The sequence below is a fragment of the Vanessa atalanta genome, chromosome 13 (assembly GCF_905147765.1).
Source record: "Vanessa atalanta chromosome 13, ilVanAtal1.2, whole genome shotgun sequence".
NCBI classification, from domain to species: domain Eukaryota; kingdom Metazoa; phylum Arthropoda; class Insecta; order Lepidoptera; family Nymphalidae; genus Vanessa; species Vanessa atalanta.
The window spans coordinates 818,582-835,152 of record NC_061883.1 but is presented as its reverse complement, the minus strand read 5'-3'; the positions used below and the strand labels follow the sequence as shown (position 1 = coordinate 835,152).

The 16,571-nt window shown below is 33.5% G+C and overlaps 2 protein-coding genes across 3 annotated transcripts; one reads left to right on the top strand and one right to left on the bottom strand.

Annotated features, from left to right (window-relative positions):
• The first annotated feature begins 1,996 nt into the window (after positions 1–1,996).
• On the top strand, positions 1,997–10,860 carry LOC125068287. Of its 2 annotated transcripts, none has more exons than XM_047677392.1 (10): positions 1,997–2,509; positions 3,650–3,818; positions 4,123–4,208; positions 5,507–5,625; positions 6,262–6,436; positions 7,288–7,415; positions 7,598–7,701; positions 8,136–8,234; positions 8,344–8,466; positions 9,384–10,860. In XM_047677392.1, the coding sequence occupies exons 1-10, from the start codon at positions 2,462–2,464 to the stop codon at positions 9,452–9,454; spliced, it is 1,122 nt and encodes a 373-aa protein (XP_047533348.1). In that variant the 5' UTR covers positions 1,997–2,461; the 3' UTR covers positions 9,455–10,860. The 2 variants fall into 2 exon arrangements, with proteins under 2 accessions (XP_047533348.1, XP_047533347.1); XM_047677391.1 differs by having other exon boundaries at positions 6,262–6,499.
• A 2,670-nt stretch (positions 10,861–13,530) lies between these two features.
• LOC125068288 lies at positions 13,531–16,571 on the bottom strand. The gene is made up of 5 exons (XM_047677393.1): positions 16,394–16,571; positions 15,908–16,077; positions 15,494–15,636; positions 14,925–15,100; positions 13,531–13,964 (listed from the first exon to the last, which is right to left on the bottom strand). The coding sequence occupies exons 1-5, from the start codon at positions 16,507–16,509 to the stop codon at positions 13,556–13,558; spliced, it is 1,014 nt and encodes a 337-aa protein (XP_047533349.1). The 5' UTR covers positions 16,510–16,571; the 3' UTR covers positions 13,531–13,555.

Here is a 16,571-nt window from a genome sequence, read left to right as displayed (position 1 = left end):
ATGAAGTAAGTAATAAGTAGGATATTTAATGGTTTTACTGAGGTCATGTCCTAGAGTGAACGTGACAACCTCGAAATAGTCATTCAATACAAAGATTATAACATTTTATCCGGTAGGCACTTAGCAGTTAGCACTACTGTTCAAAACAACTTATCTAAGGATAAAAAACCGAAGTATGTAGGTTATGAGTTTAACTTAAAAGTACTTAAATATTCCAAATTTTTTTCTATTTTGCATTCCATTGCATTGATTTAACACTTAAAATTTAGTTCTATTAAAAGCATAACTTTCTTCTGACTTGTTATTCCCTGCTCCCTGTGACGTCGATCATGTAAAAAAAATATATGTCGTGTCCCCATTCAGGACAGGAATCTGTTTATAATTTTATGACGATCGCATCAGTGATTAGGTCCCGATGATGTAAAAAACAGACAGACATATTTAACTTCTAATTTTAGTCGTATATCAGTCTTAGGAGCCGAGATGGCCCAGTGGTTAGAACGCGTGCATCTTAACCGATGATTTCGGGTTCAAACCCAGGCAGGCACCACTGAATTTTCATGTGCTTAATTTGTGTTTATAATTCATCTCGTGCTCGGCGGTGAAGGAAAACATCGTGAGGAAACCTGCATGTGTCTAATTTCAACGAAATTCTGCCACATGTGTATTCCGCCAACCCGCGTTGGAGCAGCGTGGTGGAATATGCTCCTAACCTTCTCCTCAAAGGGAGAGGAGGCCTTTAGCCCAGCAGTGGGAAAATTTACAGGCTGCTAATGCTAATGCTAAAAAAAATCAGTCTTAGTAATCTAATATTTTTTATTATTATTAAGCGAAATATGTGTTTGGCTGTTTTGTTACTCGATAACTTCTACCTAATCGCGCGAACCGGTAAAGTATTGGCTTTTGATATGAATAAGACACATAAGATACATAATTTCCTTCATTATTTATAAAATAAAATATTACCAATCCACTCAAATAATATTACTAACGATTAATTTCACGGTGTTAAGCAAGTTTGTGGCTACATACATAAATAAAATATGTTATTTTTGTTTCGTAAAATACATTAAAAATTTAAATTACTTATTATGTAATGTGTTCTAAGCGAGCCATGAAGTTTCTGTTACTGTTAAAGCTACAAAGTTTTAGGGAGAAAGTCTTTACACAATAACTATAAATATTATAATAATTTATTTGTTATGTAAATATTATAAATATAATTATTTTTATCATGTATTAATCTAGAAGAATATCTTTATAAATATTGATCATCACTATTCACATAATTGTATCTATTAATTATGTCATGTCACTAAAAGGAAATTATCGTTTTTACATATTTTATTCAACAAAAAACAGTAGCGATAGTCAGTTTCGAAGTACGAGTAAGCTAAATAGTAAACAAACTACAATTATGTCAAGCTATTACTGTTGTCCTACTGACATTTAGATTCTATCGCTGATTCATTTTCACATCAATGAAATAAGGTTCTATGTCGATTTTACGGCTTTCTAAATTACTGCGCTTAACATTATCGATTTAAAAAAGTGTATTCAACTTATTATACTAAATATTCTTTCCAGAAGCTTGTAATGATTAAGAACAATTATTTTTTTGTTCCTAAATATATAACATAATACACATTATCCAATTGAATAACGTTTCGTAACATATGTACGTAACAGTTGTCAGCTTGAAAAATGATTGAGATTACTAAGGATAACTCAGAATACGATAAACATAATAATTTTTCATTATATGCAATTCAATAGAAACAATAAAAAAATTAATTAATCGCTCAATTTCTATTTATCAAAACATAAAACATTTTCAAATAATTTGTAAATTGTTTCATCAAAATAGGTGTGAAAATTACACCTAAATCTCTAAACGAACCTATATCACGCGAATGAAGAAATTAAGGCATAATCTCTTGATGACAAGCCATAGAACATCAATGCTGTTGGCACCGCGCCACAGTTGGTTAGACAGAATCCCGTGAGTCAGCGTTACGCGAGACCGGTGCGCGGCGGCGCGATCGATACCCTGCACTCCCTCCCCTCAGGCCCTCACGTTCCCATGCACCTGTCGTAGACAGCACCGCTGGACACTGAAAAACCTCAAAAAACATCCAAAAATGAAGTAATTATAAAGAAATCAAGTGCTTTCCTCAAAGTCAATTTTCGTTTAATAGTACAAGGTCGCCACGGTCGTAGACCTTTAAGAAACTACCTCAAAATAAATCACGGGTTCAAGCAATACGGTGTTTATTTGTGTTTCTATCGTGGATTTTATTTTTAATTATTACGCGTAGTGGGCAAGGTCGTAGTTTATTTTGCCGTGCACAAATGTCGGATCTTTTCCATTGCAAACGCGCGCGTGCACCGAGGTAGGACATAACAAAGGTGCTCCGCCGTCAGGTCGTCTTGTCGTTTGTCGTTGTGTTTAGGATAAGCTATGGCTTCCAAGGTTCTCGTTCCGACAGCCCCCTTCGCAAAACTGCAGGTATGTAAACATTTTTTTTTAACTAAGTTGACGAAAAACAACCCATATGTTTTGAATTATAGATTACGCTCAAAAGAAAATTACATCGATATTTTTGTATTTATTATTTTTTAATCGAATTGTCAATTACCAGTATAATTCTTTAATCAATAAATATTAGTGATCAAATTTGTTTTTTTTTTTTAAATCGATGATATTGTTTAAAAAATACATATTCAGCCACCGTAATGAAAATAGTTTTAAAAAATCTGCGAATCTCATTACGTCTTTAAGCTTAAGTATCTGATATCAAGAAATCGATATATATATAACAAAAACATAGATACGTATAAACAATTGATAACAGACGGAACACAAAGAGCTTGCTAGCGGTCAATGACTTTATGGGAAATCGAGTATCAATACATGGGTTTTCCCACAGTTTTTTTTATTCGAGACAATACTTACGAACGCATTGTGATGGCTTGTTAATTTTATTAATAAAAGATTTATTTATTAATCTATTTGATTCTTAACTAGGTGTTGAAATAGTGTAGTTCAGATTTCATCCGTCCAATTCAGTAACAAGGAACAAAGACTGAAAGTGACTCAACACATGCACTCGTAGTTAAATTAATTAATCTTATCTAAGATGCATGGAACTATCTAATTGTTGCAAAATGTTTACATACTTCCTCGTTGAAATAAGATTTGTTAATGTTTTTTCACGTTTCATTTTCGTAATATTGTTCATTGACCATCGTTTTTTTTTTATTTGAATGACATACATTTTGTATATTTAAAATTTAATTTAATTATTAATTAATTTTCAAAAGGCCTTTCATTCTATTTTTACTAGGTTTCGCTTACATTAAGGAATGTTTACGTTTATCGACCTTACGATTCTGTAATGGAAATAATTGTTTTTCTCAATATTTCTTGTCGTTTACACACAAATGTGCCAAAGACTTGCTTTACTTATAATCATTGTTTAGCGGGTATTAAGTTAAACATATATTTGTCTCTTTCTGTCATCTTTGATTTGATATTGAAAAGAAAAGGATACAGTATTGTTTAACTAATTGCCTTATTAATTAGTAAAAGTTTTAAATAAATTAACTATACTGTGGGTTACTTAAATACAGATGATCCCTATTCCAGGTCAAAAAATCACCTCCAGAAAATGGCGGCGGATTCATCATTAGCAGCGGTGATGCAGCAGCTCGGGTCGCACACTTGGAGCATAGCGTTCGTTTCCTACAAGAACAACATCGATTGATGCTGAGCGGTCTCCACGCTGAGATAGAGGCTTTACGAGAGAGAAACAGAGGTGAATGTATGATTAATCCAAGATATACTAAGACACTAAAAAACATCCAATATATTTAGTATATCAATTTAAGGTGTTACTAAAGTTATATATCGACAATTTGTTCGATACGCTTCGGGACTGGGAAATCGTCTTGCGCTTTAAGTATCGATAGTGAAAGCGAAACTTGAAAAATGGACATTTATAGCTTATTTAAGAGAATTAAATAGATTTAATCATTATTTTTGTTTTAATCCTAATTTAAAAAATTTAAGCAGATATATATCTGCTTTTATTATTTATTTATTATTTTTATTAATTCCAGACTTGCAATTTCAACTGATATTTAATAAGGAGTCAACGGTGAAACCAAGTCCGCCGGTGCCCGATGACACAGCTGAAAACAATGAAGTAAGTCTAATACTGTATAGAGCGGGATGAATCATAACAAATGCAAGCGAAGCTGTTACTCGTGCTAGTTATCTAGCATTAAGAAACCTCGCCCACAGACTGCATGCGCTAATGTCATTATCATAAATAGTGACATTGACAACTCATGTGAATTATAAAAAATTAGAAACTCCTTAATTTGAAACCGTTTTATCAAATATGTATCATTGTTTTATACGTATTGACAGAATATTTCGCACTCAATTAGAGTATAATTATATGATTAAACTCAACGAAACTGTATACATTAAATTTTATTTAAAAAAAAAATGTGTATACAAATTCATTACATTAAATCGTCTACTACGACCATCTTTGGTTCATATACTTAGACTTTTTGCATTGACAATGATAAACGAATTAGTCTTGTACACGAAAATTGAGACATAAAAATATTAAATGCACTTTAAAGTCTTTAAAAAAATTGCCACTAGTTAAGCAATCGGCATACTTTTGTTTTTAAAACGGTTAGGTTTAGGGTGGGGAGCTTTATGGTCAAATCCGTCAGGAATGATGGAAACTACAACCTCTTAACGGATCTTAATCCACTTAACCAGTAACCCTGCATAGTTTATAATTCTCACTATGAAGTTATTGGTCTTGTTTGGTTATTATTTTATATCAAAGACGATGATGTGGTTTAGACTAAGACAAAATTACTACTTTTTATTAATATTATGATATATTTTATTGGCGATGGCCACTTATCATTTCTAAGTCTGCATACCTATATCATAAACAAAATAACTTTTGTAAATTTATCTTTTTCTTATTGTAATTGTATCATGGAGTCACCTATACTTTATTACGTAAAGTAGTTACCTACCTAATTTTATACTTACTTTTTTCTATTATAATTTTGTTAGGATATCGATATCATGGTACAGTTGATACGAGTTAATATGTCAAATGTTATAATAGTTGTTCAGGTGTTGTATTAAGTTTTATCTTTAAATATTAATTGCGTTCATTATTTTCCAACTCATTACGGTACAACGCTATTTTGCTTGATTTAATTGTCAATAATAAAATTCCTTTTTAAGTGTTGTCGAAAGCTATTAAAAAAATCTTAACGTATAAATAAAGACGCGATTACTTTACTTAGTGCTATATTATTACGTTATTGAAAGTTACATCTATTAACCATAATGTGTTTTGAAATGTTAGATGTTTTGTAATGTTATATTTAATATTTGATAAGTAGTGTCAGTTGAAGTAGTGCGTAGCGTTTGTTAATTATAAAATTATAATTTTTATAGGAGAAGTTGCGCAAAGACGTGAGTCGCGCGGAACGCGAGGCGGCGGCCGCGCGCGGGGAGGCGCGCGCCGCCGAGGCCCGCGCGCTGCAGCTGCAGAGACTCGTCGACGCGCAGGCGCAGTACGTACTCGCTACTCGCACACAACGTGATACACGTTTACTAATAAATTAATGTTTTGCGTATGATATTATATATGTATTAAAATTCTATTCAATTAAAATAATGTCGATTCTCTTCAAGCTTCCAGTATTAACTAGGTTCTAATTATTTCATTGTAAGTATTGCCGCGCACTTTACGCTTCATCATATTATCAAATAAGTACTTTATATTGCATAAATCGATAGAAAAAAAAACTCTAGCATTGTTAAAATACCAAAATAAAAATCACCTTCAACCAACGACTGTCATTCAACTCCTTTGTAAATGTTTTAATAATTTTGTATGCACTCTAAAATTGCGTGTAAGTCAGTCGTCATTTATTTTGTTCATATAATCTTACGTAAATGACACGTACACGTCCTTGACACGTACTCGCGTTGTTCACATTTATTACAATTTTTGTAAGACATATTAAGTTATTCAAACATTAGCCCATAAAAGTTTGCCTTCAGAATATTGCACTAGCTCGAGTCCCGCCGCATGAGCGAGTATAATGTAGGAAGTAGTGAGTGAACTTTCGAAGGGATAAGTGACTCAAACGACGAGCAATCGAATAGATCGTAGCGCCGACATGCAAATAATCGCACGCCGACAGAAAAGTTCGCGATCTGGAGAGTCGGCGCGAGGGCGAGCCGGGCGGGGCGGGCGCGGGCGGGGCGGGCGGCGCGGACGGCGCGGAGGAGAGCCGCGCGGAGCTGCGGCTGCGGCTGGCGGAGGCGGAGCGGCTCGTGCGGCGCCTGCGCGCGGACGCGGAGCGCCAGCGCAGAGAGGTACTCGGGGGCGCGGGCGTCACCAACCTACTGTTCGACGGCGCGGCCGCTCGACACGCGCACGTACGTGTCGTCACTCAATCCGTCACGCGATTATCGCTCGTTCGGCTGCTGGCTGTGCGCAGTGCGCTCGCATAAGCAGCCGTTTCGGCTTATATCTTTGAAACATTTTTATTAAGACTGTAATTTAAATATTGTTGCATACTACATCAAGATTACATTTAATATTATATGTTACTTGAAACCTGTCAAAGTTTAAAGTTTCGACTACTTCTTATGTATTTGTGACTAACTTAAAATGTCAGATATAAGATAATTTAAAGGAGCGTATCTGTGCGCAGTCCATGAAATACAGAAGCCGCAGTGTCGGCGCGGACGGGACGATTGTTTCGTTCCATTAGAGATACATTATTGAACGTTTAAAGCAACATAATTGACGCGATGTGTGCGGGTGGCCTAAATTTTGTTTAATTTTAACACTGTTCCCTTTCCGCGCCGTCGTACTTGCTTCTTCCTCTTTATTATTTTGCACGATATAATAGCTTAGTTTCTTATATAGATTACTTATTGATAACCTTAGAAAATAGAAGTACCTAGTTTTAGAAAACAGTAATATCTAGATTTGTATGATATTATTTAAACTAGTTGTATTCCTTGTATCCCATATGATTTGGTTACTTAAACTTAATTTTGTTTATCATTTTGGGAGACAAATTATATTAACTTTTAACCTGTTGAGTCGTATGCACGTGGCGAAAGAGAGTTGTCAATTAACTGTTACATTGTCCATAACCATAAATAAATTTAAAAAAAAACATACATACAAATGTTTTAACAGTTAAAAAAAATAGTTGCAGTGTATGAAGAATTCCCTCCATGCGAGTTTGCGAGCTAGCGGTTTAGACGCGTACGGTTATCAGAACAACTACCACTTTCCGCCGGTACACACGCCGGACTTCTGGCGGGAACCGCTTAGAGAGTAAGCATGGATATTATAAGAAGTTTATTATGAGACACTAATAAAACACCTACGAACATAAGAAATACTATTGCAGGAGATTCGTTACAAATGTATATCTTTTGATTTTTTTTACATGACAAACGCTTCTTTGAATAATATTATGTTGCTCTTGTAAGATAACCGGAAATAATTAATTTCAGGGAGTATAGCATGGGTTCGCGAAACAGGAACAATAGAAGACCTCTCACACTGCCTGAACTAACCGCTGTCGGTCAACCGCTGCGCTCTACCGTGTATGCCAATAGTAAGGATACAAATTATATAGAGCTTATAAATTATGGAAAATATTTACGTGTATGTTGCACTAATTATTATAAAACTAATATCTGCCTTGTCGTTTTAGTGGCCAATATTAGTATAATAATAGTAGTAGTTCCAAGTTCAAACATCAATTCAGACCAGAAATTCTCAGCAGGTGCTCTGGGAATTGACATAGCTTTAACTCTTATGCCTCGTAAAATCGTTAAAATTATATAATTAATCCTTAAAATATTTGCATTTAAATAGCCATCAATCAAATTTAATAATATAATAAAATATGCCAAAACAAAAGAGCGTTTAGAAAATCGTTCACAATTTTAGGCCGTAAATGTCTCACTGTGTGTCTTAACCCTAAAAGAAGATTTAGAGCTTATTTCATTACGATTAATATTAAAACTAGGTTTATTTGCTTATTAGATCATACGCGGGCACGAGGCTACGTTCACGAGAAAAATAAAAAAACTCAAACCACGAACGGAGAAACAAGTAATGGAAAAAGTCCAGAGGAACCGACAGGTAGTTAAACTAATATTAAGCGTCAAAACGTCATTAGGCTCACAACTTTTTTATTTCTTTTTCCATATTCTTTTATTTTTCTTTTCGTTATTTTTTGTTGAAATTTCAGAAAATTCACGATTAAACCCGATAGACACCGATAGTTTAGCGAATACGAAAAAAACTGAGTCTAGGTTCTCGACATACCCCGAGTTGAAAATAGTGGTTACTAAAATAATTCCACATGGAAACGGTGAGATGAGATTGAATTTTTAAATAACAATTGACAAACTTCAAATGTGCATGTTGGGTTTTAGTGATGGTGGTGGTGTTCGCTGGTTAGGTTTTAATCGAGAATAATTGAATTTTCCTAGTTTTGGGATTAAAAATGAGAATATATTTATATTTGCACGGAATGTTGACGGTGATTGCGATGACAGAATGAATGAACGTTTAAGTTATGTTATATATTGGTAATTCGTCTATACTAATAGTATAAATGCGAAAATAATTCTATCCGTCTGTATGTTGCTCTTTCACGGGCATACCACTGAACCGAATTTGATGAAATTTGGTACTTGAAATCTTTATGACTAACACTTGACGACTAACCCCTAAAACGGGAGCAAAGCTGTGACGGATAAATAGTATCTTGATATAAGCCAGTAGCTTGAGGAATATGAGTCACGTGTGAACATTACGTAGGAATGCATGTGTTTATACTTATTGATTTATTTCATTCATATTAGTGTAAGAATTGGTGTTTTGTTGAAAAAATAATACGTATCTCAATTCGCTTTCTAGTGTGGTGTTGGGTAAATAGAACTTGCATTGTACTATAAAATAGTGTAATAAAACTAACATAATATTTTTTAAATAACATCTAACCTTTTAAGTACACATCTGCTCTATCTAATAACTTTTTACAAAACGTCATATGCGCGACAACCTCAATAATCGCATGAATATGAAGTGCAGACAAGTAAAGCGAAAATGCGTTTAACTTGGGATTGAATGTTATTAACTCGATGCTACTCCTAAATCCCTATACAATATCCTACACGAGTCTAGATCTTCAAAGTAGGTTACAGTTTTTCACTCCCAGGTTGAACCCATTTAGCCCGTAGTGCACGATAGGGCAGCGAGTGTACCGAGTGCGTTGTCCGACAGTGAGCGCGGCGGGCGAGGCGCCGCGTGCGCGCTCGCGGCGCGCGCCCCGCAAGCACTCCGACCACACATAGCCGCGCCGCCGCGCCGCCGCGCCGCCGCCCGACACTCTCACAAATATAGTTTATACGCCACGCCGATCGACCGACTTGATTTCACAGGACTAAAACATGGCTCTCTCTTTCCTATGTGTGGATTTGTGAAGGAATTCTTTCGAGCCTTGTCATGTTTGTTTGGTTGATGTTGTTTATAACTGATTCGGCATTGTTATTTACACGCGGATCTCGAAAGGCATGCTCTGCTATTTTATCTTTGCCGATATATACTTCGGTTATAAGTGAGCACTGATTATCATTGTGTTTGAAGTTAATCGCGTCCTTAAATCATCAATTCTGCGATTCAATTATCTCATTATGATATCCATTTCAGTACAGAGTCATAATTTAATTGACGTTGGTAAAAATATTATGATTGCTTTGTATGCAATCTCTGAACTAATCTGACGGTAAATCAGTACTAATATTGAGATGCTATGTAACAATTTATACTGTTTCTCCTGTCTCACCTAATCATGAACTGTATCGTGGAGATGACATAACGGATTAAGTTTTAACATTATATTTCTCATTAATATTAAATATCTCTATCAATACTTATATTGAATGAAAAATACCGATATTATTTCGATGTGTGTCAAATGAGACACTGGAATATTAAAACTAATATGAGAACTTATAATTCAATGCGTAGTACCTAAAAATGTCTGCAAAATATATCACTGTATAATTTTAGATCTCAGTACTGCTCTAATCACTCGTCGCAGTTAAAAAGATCGCAATCAATCGACAAAAGAACTAAATAATTAACGAAAGTCATCAAAGCATTTGATATGACGAAAATTGTGATAGGACATTGAATGAGATAAACAAATCTTGTGGCAAAATAATGATACTTATTAGCCTGTTAGGACCAAATGAATGATTATCTGAATCTAAGTAAATCTGCTTGATTAAAACTTTCCTTCAATTATTCTAATGAATTGCGTAAATATGATGTGGCTAATAATAAAACGTGATACAACAGTACCTATATTATCTAAATGAATGAATAAGCTCGAATATTAATTAAACTGTCGTAGAATTTAATAGAATCGAAAGCACTTTAAAATGTGCAATGTAATGTACGGTATGTATTTGTAGACGGACATTGGATTTAGTATTCGTTTTAGCTTTAATGGAGTTTTTAGATCGTTTTTGAATATTTACGAAGTCGATTTCATTATATAAGATATATTCAGATTCGATGCTCAGAATTAAAATATGTTTACAAACAACCAAGAATTTTACTGAAACTCAGCAGTTGTACAACAGTAGTAGTTAAATACAGTTATAAAATAAAACACAAACAAAACTAAAGTGCAATTATGAAACAAAAGCTTCTTAAAGATGAACTACGAAGCAGTTACCGACAACTATTATTTTAAAAAAATAACACTACTGACAGTAGTCTTATATGACGTGGAATATCAGACATCTTACCTCGGTAACTAACAACATTGTATCCTTGGAAATTACCCCACTATTTGACGTAAGTGCGCTCATTGGTTAAAATAAATAGCGCGCTCTTTAGAAAAACACTCCCACAGGTTGTAGTACAGTGGGAGGAACGATGTTACAGATTAAGAAAATATTTTCACATGTTTATAGGTAGATTTCAATTTATCATTGACTACTCCAAATTTGCTCTTGTTTACTCTGTTAACGCTTTTAATATGATATGCAATATTCGTGCTTCAAAGAAGAGTAGTATGCGTCACAATGGTTGTTTGTCAACGTATATATAGTTTTGAACTATTTTCGTGATACATGATACTTTTAAAGTGCCTAGATTTCGATGGTAGTACTAATTCTTATGATTTATGCATTTAACATGGGCGAATAAGAGTTATAATATGGCAGAAGAAAAAAATAACAACAATGCAGTGCGCGACAACCTTTACTTTTATAAAGCGAGAATAAACTTTTGCTCTAAACTCTATAAACTCTATAATTGAGTAGGTTATAATATTATGTAAGCAAAGCTATTTGCGACCTCTTTGGAATACTACATAATAGTCAGTTTTAGATTGGAGACGTAGGGATCTATTAAAAATATTTTGAAAGATAATTTCATGCTATAAGTAATTAGTGGTTTCATATAGAACTTGTAATTCTTAACTAATATCCTTATTTAACACGAAACGTTTTATAAGTACAGCTGTATCATTATTATAAGTTATTTGGATCAATTCGTTCACGTGTAGGCGATAGCCCTTCGAAGCCATGCCAGTGAGGCAAAAATCCAGGTTAATATCAGGTTAAATCAACTATTGTTTTTGTGATGACTTGTAGGCTGTATGCAAATGAACACTTGCAAACTTGGATTAAAAAATTATATAGAGCCGTCGTAAGTCACTGTGACGAAAATTGTGTCACAACTCCCCACTCCCTAGTATAAGTAATATATGATAGACTATATTATTTTTTATATTATCGGGTAGTGGGACGATCTATATTGGCTGTCTGAAATCAAAGATAATTTAACTTTGAAGATATTTTGTTTTATTCCAGATAAGGACATGCTTTGATTTCTAAAAATTATCTTTATTTTAATTAAAAAATAAAAATTAAATTTGATGCGGCCAATCTGCATCAATTAATCAGTTGTATCTTAACGTTAAAATTCTGTTTCATTATTAAATTTGCCGAAAATAGCTTTATATGAAAAATAGCTTCACGATCCAATGTAACTTATAATATTGATGATATTTTAATATTTATTTAATATGTAAACGAGGAAGTAATAAAAAAAGTGATAGGTATCTCATTCAAAATTAAAAGCTCAATCTTTTTAAATTTAAAGACAACGATATTTCATTCCAAAATGTAAACTTTAGTAATGACCTGCCATTTTGTTTTTTTTTCCATTCACACTGGTGTTGCTATAAGAAATAAAAAAGTATATAAGATGATTTTCAATATTATGTGATAAAACATGTACTTAATATATAGTTAAATCAAAGACGGGTAGTGGTAGTGATATATTAAAGTGTAATATCAATTTTGTATTATTTAAATTATAGTAGAAACTATCATCTTAATATATGAGATCTTTTAGAGCGGCCAGTGTGTTTGGGAAGATATGCTACATTTGTGAGAGGGATTGTAAATTTTTAATGCTAAATTTGTAGCCTTACCCATATTATCTAATTATTAAATTATATTATGAATAATTATTGATATAATATATTTATTGTGAACTATATGTTGTTGTTTTATTGATTAACGATTTATGATAAATTTGGTTTCTCAGGATATAAGTGAAAATTTAGTATAGGTCAAGTTAGTAGTGGGTATACCTATACCTGGTGTAAAATGGGTTTTAAAAAGATCGGGCTAATAAAACCTGTCCACTAATTAACCGAATAGCAGATAAACATCCTTTAACACCGAATTGGCGCCAAATCATTGGACGAGAGTTTAAATAATCTATGATATTCCTCCTTGATAACAATAGGCTATAGTTGGTCCCACACCTGATCCCAACGGTTTCAGCTTACAGTCCAGTGAGAGAAAGGTCTTTATGTGGGCTGTGGTTAGTATCCAGGATTTTTTTCAAACATAAATACTAGCCGTGCACCTCGTGAGTCGTCCCACCGGTTTCCAGAATTCTAATTTTCAAAAACAATAATCTTTCGTGCAAGCTTTCATTCCATCAAAAATCACCCTAAATATTAGGTGACGTATTATCTGATATTTGTGTAACAATTTTCATATTTCTAATATCAGAAATTACGGATAAAGGCCGGCAACGCACCTGCAAGCCCCCCGGTGTTGCAGATGTCCATGGGCGGTGGTAGTCACTTTCCATCAGGTGAGCCTCCTGCTCGTTTGCCACCTCTGACATAAAAAAAAAATCCATACAAACTTTCACTCCACCTAGGAGATCCCCTAGAGAGAAAGGAGATTTCCTGTCTGAATTCTGATCCACAATCCATAAGTAATTCCTGCACAAAATTACATCGTGTTAGACAGATATGTTCTTAATATATGTATTCCCATTATAGAATTAAAAAAGATAAAGTGTAATTAAAACAATATATTAAGGTAAAACAATTTTATTATATGTAGGAACCATCAACTAGTTAACATATTAAAGAATTGTTTATCATCACAGAAATTGAACAAGTTACCTAACAACCATAGACATGACTCACTAACACATTTATTTGAGTTTAACAAACTTTTAAACATATCACTCATATTATTTAAACTAAAATAGTTTAAAATAACACTGTACATTGTATCCATGTTAGCTAAAGTGCGTATCAAGTATACTAATTTACAGCATTTTTTTATCTGTGAACATTTTTGTGTATGGTGTTCGAATGCTATTGGTATGTGTTCTAGAATCTTCTGTAATAGTTCTTCAGTGACATTTACAGAGAAATGTTCGTGACAGGATGTTATGAAGAGAAGTTGCGCAGACATCATGCTGATGTCGAGCTTGGTTAGATTTTGAAGAATTTTAATTAGTTGATCAGCTCTGAAACAAAAGGAATTCTGATTCAATGTGACATGATTATCGAGATTATGATGTTTTATATCCCCAAAAAAACCACAGAACTTATTTCTTACTGCCAGAAAATACAAAACACATGTTTTTGAGTAGTGTGTAGTTATCCAAAAATTTAGTAGTACCAGTCATTTCAAATATTAGAATATGAATTATTCGATAAAATATTTTTTTGCTTTACGTGTTTGTCTTTTGCTCACGTGTCTGTCTTGTACATCTCAGATCATAGTATACCTCATTTTAGTACTAATACATACGACATTGTCTATTAAACTTGTAATCAGGGATTGTGTATCACATTTATCTATCGACATAATAAACCGTAATTGGCAACACTGTACTGCGTACGTGGGCACTAAGACAGAGGGGGAGGGCTAGGCTAGAGACCAGAACACTGTGCCTAGTGTGAGTTATGCAGAATGACTATATTATAACTTCATAATCGCTTTAACGTCAATTTGAATTTTCAAATTGTCGATATTGTCGCCCGTATTCGCAAAATACTGGAAACAAGCAATCACGAGCGTTAACATGAATACCTTTTTTAATTCATAGAAATCTCAGTAAATGTCACCGCTATCAAATAAGTAAAAAAGCTTGCACAAGGCACACTGATCGGTTCACTACGTGATCGTCCTCACACGCGCTACAATCTGTTGACAATTTATGCATCTTATACGATAATTAAATCCCGTATTAAGTTCCCGCATATTATATTTGGAGACACGAAGATTGAATACTCAATCCTGCTATACAATAGTAGTAAAAAAATAATCGTCTTAATCACTACATCATTTTAAAAATCACCCTTGGTTTAATTTTGTAACTCGTTTAGGCTGCAATATCAAGGAAGCTTGTACACCAAGGATGACCCCTTAAAACGGGTGCGACCTATAATCTACCCGTCCAAAGCCAACACGGATAGCTTACTTTAGATCATCTCTCATCTGGAAGGTAAAATGCACTAAGGCATATAATGCAGCATCTTGGATATCTTCATTGGTGTAGATTTCACTCAGCTTGGCGAGAGCTCCCTGGGATGTGAGAATGTTGCATATTCTTGGATCAGCACCAGCTAAGTTGCCGAGTGTCCACGCACATGACACCTAGAATATTGTACAATTATTTAAACATATAACTCCAAACAATAAGTAAAAACAATTCCGATTTTCGTATAGACTGGCAATAAAGAAAAACGAACTGTCACACGTAGAATAAACTTTATTAAGTTTAACAAACACAGATCTACGACCATAACAGTTGAAATATATCTGGAGTCCAGGGAGTTCCAACTTGTTACAACAAAACACAACAAAAATTATTTGGTTTTAATTTTTTATACCATGCTTAGAACCCATTTGGATAATTGGTGATTCGGATAATCAGTTTTCTACTGTACATAACAAAAATATGATATTATATAAACATTTTAAATTATTATGCATGAATTATTCTACAGTTTCTTATAAATTCGTTTATAAAACCAAAAGAAAGCTTACAGCTAATTCTGTAGTGAGGTTGTCCAAAGCAGTACTTAGATAGGACCCGGCTGCTTTGGCAATTGTCAAACATGCCCGAGAGTCACCTAAGGCTAAGTTACAGCAGCATCCAGCAGCTGCACATTGCTTTTTCACATTGTGACCTGTGGTATTTTACAGATTAATTTTAATTTACAACAAGTTACTCTGTGTGATGTTTATTTATATAAGAATCATGATATTTCCAAGTGAATTGAATTCTATTTGCAAAATCTCTTCAAAAAGAGCTAAAAAATTATTTTTTTATTCGGAAATTACAATATATTTTTAGAATAGTGAAAATCTGATCTTATACTGTTACAAGTTAATAAATAAGAAATATAAAATTAATATTGGTTTCCACTTCTATAAATACATTTCGTTAAATATATTCACCTGTTAATTCCCTGATGAGTCCTCTCAAAGCACCGTGTACACTTAGAAATATTTCAACGTAATTACTATCTTCCATTATGCCATTTTTCAGTGTTTGAAGGTCTGAGATTGGAATGCATGACTTAGTCTTCAGTTTGTTGGCAATATTTAATATGGTTTCTTTAGTGATCCTGGAAAAATAGGTAATTAAATAATCAACATAGTTTAGTGTTAATTCAATTAGAGGCACAGGAGGCATAACATCTTATAGAATATTTTTTTTTAATTATAAGGCGAATCTATATTATTTATACCTATATTTTTCGTCCTTTGAACGAATTTATTTAGAAAAATCGGAGATCTATAGAAATAACAAAAACCATCGATCCTACCTCCTTAGAAAAAACTACTGAAGATAATAAAGAAAAAAAAAAATAATATAAAGATTATTTTCTCATATAATTTTAGTTTAGTATTCTCATGATTATATTTTTGACGCAATGGTACCTTATTTCTTGTATAGCACGACGCGAATTAGATTCTTCATCTTTATGTATTCGCCGGTTTAATTGTAACAGATTCCTTGTGCTTTCCCTTATGATATTCACTGGTTCCTCTGACATTGCGTCTTGCAGTGAAGCTAACAAGAATGTAAAACTAACATAAACTCATCAAAAATGATGTT

Excerpts from the sequence above, each read along its gene's own strand:
- LOC125068287 (XM_047677391.1), top strand. The coding sequence starts at position 2,462 with ATGGCTTCCAAGGTTCTCGTTCCGACAGCCCCCTTCGCAAAACTGCAG. Across the intron at positions 2,510-3,649 it reads CCCCCTTCGCAAAACTGCAG|GTCAAAAAATCACCTCCAGA; the intron begins GTATGTAAACAT and ends TCCCTATTCCAG. Across the intron at positions 7,702-8,135 it reads CTCTACCGTGTATGCCAATA|ATCATACGCGGGCACGAGGC; the intron begins GTAAGGATACAA and ends TTTGCTTATTAG.
- LOC125068288 (XM_047677393.1), bottom strand. The coding sequence starts at position 16,509 with ATGTCAGAGGAACCAGTGAATATCATAAGGGAAAGCACAAGGAATCTG. Across the intron at positions 16,078-16,393 it reads CGTGCTATACAAGAAATAAG|GATCACTAAAGAAACCATAT; the intron begins GTACCATTGCGT and ends CTATTTTTCCAG. Across the intron at positions 15,101-15,493 it reads ACCTCACTACAGAATTAGCT|GTGTCATGTGCGTGGACACT; the intron begins GTAAGCTTTCTT and ends ACAATATTCTAG.